Source organism: Nicotiana tomentosiformis, chromosome 12 (assembly GCF_000390325.3).
Source record: "Nicotiana tomentosiformis chromosome 12, ASM39032v3, whole genome shotgun sequence".
Taxonomy (NCBI): Eukaryota; Viridiplantae; Streptophyta; class Magnoliopsida; order Solanales; family Solanaceae; genus Nicotiana; species Nicotiana tomentosiformis.
Genome location: NC_090823.1, coordinates 34655238 through 34661524, shown reverse-complemented (window position 1 = coordinate 34661524; position 6287 = coordinate 34655238). Strand labels below are relative to the sequence as shown.

Sequence of the window (6287 nt, the reverse complement as noted above, 5' to 3'; positions counted from 1 at the left end):
CATCTAATCCAATCTGAGAAGTTGTTGATAATGCCTTACCCATATTATATTAGCATTAGACATTTTAACTTGCCCTTTAAAGTATGTGCAGGAGGTTATATTTTCTTAATGTTTTATTTCCTGGTTAGACATAATGGTGGTTTAATCATTTCTTGTTTAGACATTACGTTATTTTAATAGATGACTTTATCAACTTAAAAGTTAGAATTTGTCATATTTAATTCATAAAAGTTTGTATGTCTGATTCATTTCAGTTTAATGGAATGCTGGAACAATGATTTGTTAAATGATGAAACTGAAGAAGAGGAAACTCAAGAAAATAAGGAATGGATGGCACTATGTCGAATAGCATGTAAGAGTATATTGATATAATATGAGAAATACATTTGTAAGGAACCATGTCGTACATCTAAACGCACTGGGAATATATTTATCTAGGAGATATTACATGAAAATGAGACTCGGTGTTAAGAAAATTTTCGATTGAGGAAGTTAGTGTTTCTTGATTTAAGAAAAATCCAATTGATAAATATGGTCTTAAACCCACGCATGGGATGTCTGTCTGTGAGGAGTTAGGGATGTTCTTGATGCTTTGTGCACATGGTGCCGGAAATCGATTGGTACAGGAGATTTTTCAACATTCAGGAGAAACAATTCATAGGCCATTGGTAAGCTTGCAAGAGACATAATTCAACCACATCCAAGTTATAATGATGGTGCAGGAGATCACAAGACATGTAATCAACGATATCTCCCTTTCTTTAAAGTACGTGACATTACTTAATAATTATATTATTATATTTTTACATTTTAACTCAAAATATTATCTAGTGTAAACTTATATATAGTTTATGCATGTATATATTTTTAGGATTGTATTGGAGCACTTGATGGCACACATGTGAAAGCAAGATTACCTCAAAGTCAAGAGATACCATATATTGGGTGTAAAGGTTATCCTACTCAAAATATTCTTGTTGTTGTCGACTTTAATATGTGTTTTATATTTGCATGGGCTGGGTGGGAAGGAGCAGCTCATGATAATCGTATATTTGGTGAGGCACTTCGTAGACCCGAACGGTATTTTTCACATCTATCCGGGGACAAATATTATCTTGTTGATGCAGGATATTCACACAAAGAGAAATATGGCTCCATATAAAGGAATTAATGTGAGATACCACCTTGCAGAATTTCATCGAGGTGCGACACGATAAATGCGAGTACCAAATGGACATAAAGAAATATTCAATTATTTGCATTCTTCTTACAGAAACATTGTAGCGAGAATATTTGGGGTATGAAAAGCAAGGTGGTCTATTTTGCGAGATATGCCTTTTTATCATATTGACACTCAAAGAGATATCGTATTGGCTACAATGGCGATTCACAATTACATTAGAAAGAAATGTAAGGTGGATAATGCATTCCAAGAGGCTGAGAATGAGAGATATGTGCCACGTGTTGATCCTGATATTGGAAGATCCACAAGAGTCAACGTTGCAAATGAAGAAAATGTAACAAATCAAGGAGATAATAATATTTGGATAGAAATTTGTGATCTGATTGCTCAAGATATTTATGATAGTTGAATGTTTTATTCTTATTTATTACAAACAATACATATTAAGTGCTTGTTTCTTATCTACAAATATTGTGTGCATTATTTAAGGTTTGTTTCTTAACTTTTGTTAATTTATACCACCCCTTCTAATTTATGATTATATATTTATCATAACATAAATTATATTTATAAAAAAAGATATTATCTAATCATTTTTATAATTAAAATAACTTGATAAATAGGTAGAATCTATGTAGAATCTAAAATATTTAAGAAAATAACGTTTTTAGTAGTGTAAATTATTATAAGGTCATTTAAGTCATTTTAACATAAAAAAAGCTTATCAGCACGTTTTAATCAAACAATTTCAGCTTCTTATTATTAATTCCAACACTTTTATCCAAACACGTAACTGCTTATTTTTTAAATCAGTTTCAGCACTTAAAAGTGCTTTTCAGCACCTAATACTTATCAGCTACTCTAGATTAGCTAAGCCAAATAAGCTCTAAAGTAGCCAGAAGGAAATCAAATTCATATGGTAAAAAGAAATCTTAAATTCGGAGTATACTACTTCAAATGAAATAAAATTTACTTGTGTGAAGAAAGTACATAATCATGTGAAAACTGTATGTATACTGGGGGATTTAAATTTTCAAGAATTTTGAAAACTTGTATAAATTTTTAGGATAAAAGTGTGAAGATTGGTGTGAAAAAAAACACTTTCATTGTTAGTGTTTATCATTTAAAAGTAGGGGTTTAAAAAGAACCCCAACATACTAAAATTATCATAAACACCCTAAATGGCCCCAACCCCCCTTGGCCCCAACAAAACGAGAGAACCTCCCAGCACCTCTATTCCCGCTTCCCCATTCGCGCTTTCTTCTTCTTCTTCTTCTTCTTCTTCAGTCCCAACATTATTTTCCCATAAATCTTCTTCTTCGAGGTTCCTGCTCTTTGTTGAAGAAGACTGGTAAAAATAAAATAAGAACAATTGGAGGTCAATCCTTGCACCATTGACAAGTAGTACTTGACCGTGATTTGCTTAATTGGCTTGTGCATTAATTCAAGCGAGATATTTGGTCCATTCGTCATTGTTGGTAAGTGAAGATTGGTGTTTAAGTTTTTCTTTTGTCTGTAGATGTTGATATGTTTTCTGCAATTTTTTAAACATCCTATAAGATTTTAAAACCTCCCTTATAATCATAGATAATTATTTCCAACATCCTAAAAGTTCAAAGAAGATGTTTCAAATATACTTTCAAGATATTTTAAACATCCTAAGTGTCCTCTGAGAAACATCTTCTTAGAATGTTTGAAACATCATTAGAATGTTTGCAAAAAAACGTGATTCTTTAAACCAATTATTTATATATTTGTGATATTTTCAGGTATTGTAATCATAAAATGGTTGATTATATATTATTGGATGTTGATTGTCACAGTGAATGGATGGAGTGCTCTACTCGTTTTAGCTGGTGTCGAACAGTAAATGGGCGATTCTAATAAAGATGTATGGAGATGTTAGGCATGATGAGTTTGTTGACATGACCATCACCAATTGTTGATTAACTTGCTATTAAAGTGATGTCTCCATGACTTACATGCATAGAGTTAGCGAAGATCACAAGAAAGTAGCTTCATTTAAAATAAAAAATTATGATTGTTTGAGCTATTATTTGGAAGATGAAAATAAGCCCATTCTAAGGGTATCTTTAGTTGAAAGATCGGTAAAATTTACAAATTCATCTCTACTGGAACAATGTCACGACCCAATTTTTCCTCCGTTGGGTATCGTGATGGTACCTAGTCTTAGGGACTAGGTAAGCCTAACATTCTATGAACAACAACAATAATTAAATAACATCTAACTATTTGAAATGGAAATTCTTATAAAATTTATAATTCTCAAAACCGCTAGTACAAGTCATAAGCTCTACAGAGATTACTACAAATTTCTATACACAACTGTTTGGAAATAGGTAAAACAATGTGAATACAAAATAGGAAGGTGACTCTGAAGCCTGCGAATGCAGCAACAGGTTTACCTTGAGTCTCCATAGCAACAGTCAGTACAACTAGCTAATGATTAACTGACTTTGAAATACCTAAATTTGCACAAAAATGTGCATAAGTGTAGTATGAGTACACCACGGCGGATCCCAACAAGTATCGAGACTAACCTCAATGGAGTAGTGACGGGAAACAGTATAGATATAGAAACAAGAGAGTATAATATCTACATAAAGACTACGCGATATGACTAGCAATACAATAATTGCAATAGGAAAGGACAACAACAAGTATCAGCGGAATACCATAAAAATAACACATGAGAGTGAACACAAACGCAACCTAAATCCTAAGTAACAAAGACAACAAGAACAAATAATAACTCAACAACAAAGAACGCTTTCACATCAGGTTTTAGTCAACAAACCCCACAAGGTACTGAACCTCGGACAAATCATAACTCCCGAGTCTCAATACCTGAACCCTAACACTTGACATCATATGCCCTCGTTATACCTCATAATTGCACTGACGACTCACGTGCTAGATAGAGCCATTCTCACATAGAAGGCAAGTAAGCAAGGGTGTGCATCTATACTCAACAATATCAAAAAAATTAAGAGTGCTTAATTACGTGTATGCTTGTGCAAGTGTCGTAACATAGTTCATACCAGCTAGTGAGCATAAGGAAAAGAACGGACAGCATGTAGAATATTTTCTCACAACTTTCACAAGATAAAGCTCACACAGATACGTCTACCACTACACAAATATCAACAACAAGAATGCCCCCAGGCCATCACAAATTATCACAAATCATCTGACATAGCCCACCTTGTCTCACCACGTATGCAATAGTAAAATAAATACCTGCCTTGTCTCGCCACACGTGTGCAATAATTTTTCAACCTTGTCTTGCCACATGCGCAACCCACACACACACACACACATATATATATATATATCCCGCCTTGTCAAGCCGCATGTGCAAATATCAATAGTAATAACAGCACGGCAGAAACCTCGTGCAACCTCATAACAAAGAGATGTCAACAAAGGGCACTCTCGAGATACCGTCTCGTAGTCCCAAAGGTAAATGCTTAACAGGGGATCTCCCGAGGTACCGCCTCATAGTCCCAAAAATAAATATAAGAGATAGGGAGATCTCCCAAGGTACCGCCTCGTAGTCCCAAAAGTAAATATAAGAGACAGGGAGATCTCCCGAGGTACCGCTTCGTAGTCCCAAAGTAAATATGCAAGACAGGGGGATCTCCTGAGGTACCGCCTCATCGTCCCAAAGTAAATATGCAAGACAAGGGGATCTACCGAGGCACGACCTCGTAGTCCCAAAGTAAACATGCAAGAACAACAAGTACAACAATAATAATAACACTAATACAAGGGTACGCCAAATAAATCAACTCAGAAATTTCAGAACTCAAAGGAACGGAGGAATTAATTCACAAGTAGTGGCCACAACAGAGAATTCTAATTATAATAAGAACAGCTCAACAAGAAAGAAAATATTATATAACAACGGTCCACAATTTACAGTTTGACAACGAGGGAGCTAACACAAGGCGAATAATTCCAAATAAGGACAAGTCAACTAAAATATAGGACATCTAACTTCTTTTAAGGTTGGAAATTAAGAAAGAGATACAACAAATTCAATTAGGGATAAGCAACAGAATGATAATCATAGCCTCAATTAAGGATGAACAATTATAAAAGAGATAATTATAACTTCAAATAAAGATAAGCAGTTAGGGGAAAGATAACATGGCAATAGAAGAGATAACAATTTAAGTTAATGCACAAATGACTCAAATAAGCATCAAGAGCAGATCATGAAGCAATTAATTCTAATTAAAATGGGTAGATGTGAAACTAGTAATTTAGAAACGTATTTGTAACGAGAACAACTGCATATTCAGTGAATACAAGGACCTAAGAACCCAAAAGGCCAACTTTTCACAAATAAGTCTGATCACATACTCGTCACCTCATGTACACGGACTACAATTAGCATAGAAGACTCAAATCCGAAGGGTAGTTTCCCCACACGAAGTTGGGCAAGATACTTACCTCAATCAATCAGTAAGAATGATCTTTCCTCGATTATCCGACTATGAATGGTCCAAATCTAGCCAAACACAATTACATATCATGAATAAAATTACTAGAAACTAATTTAAATAATAAATCTACGAATTTAGCAAAGAATCAAAAATTCGGCCCAAAAGGTCGACCCAGGCCCACGCCTCTGAATCGGGTAAAAGTTACAAAATATGAACACCCAATCAACTACGAGTTCTCTCATACAAAAATTATCCAAGTCCGATATCAAATCCGAATCAAAACTATAAAATTTATTCGAAGAACTTCTCCCATTTTCCCCAAATTTCTCAACCAAATTCCTTAATTAAATGATGAATTCAACTATAGATTAATAGAGTATAACAATAAATGAGATAAGAATCGTTACCCAAAAGCTTTCTTTGAAAATCTCCCAAATTATCGCCCAAATCCAAGCTCTCAAAGTTCCAAAATGAAAATGAGACCAAACCCTCAAAATTTCCTCTTTTCTACCCAGCGATCTCGCACCTGCGGACCCAAAGTCGCACCTGGGACGCCACACCTGTGGGAAATCCATCGCAGGTGCGGAATTGACTTACACACCTGGGTCCGCTTCTGCGATCACATGGTCGCA

General features: G+C 34.7%; 1 protein-coding gene across 1 annotated transcript; it reads left to right on the top strand.

Moving 5' to 3' along the window:
- The first annotated feature begins 554 nt into the window (after nucleotides 1-554).
- On the top strand, nucleotides 555-1162 carry LOC117277581 (uncharacterized). Its single transcript, XM_033656990.1, has 2 exons — nucleotides 555-668; nucleotides 872-1162. Exons 1-2 carry the CDS (start codon nucleotides 555-557, stop codon nucleotides 1160-1162), a joined length of 405 nt encoding a protein of 134 aa, XP_033512881.1.
- Nucleotides 1163-6287: the final 5125 nt, after the last annotated feature.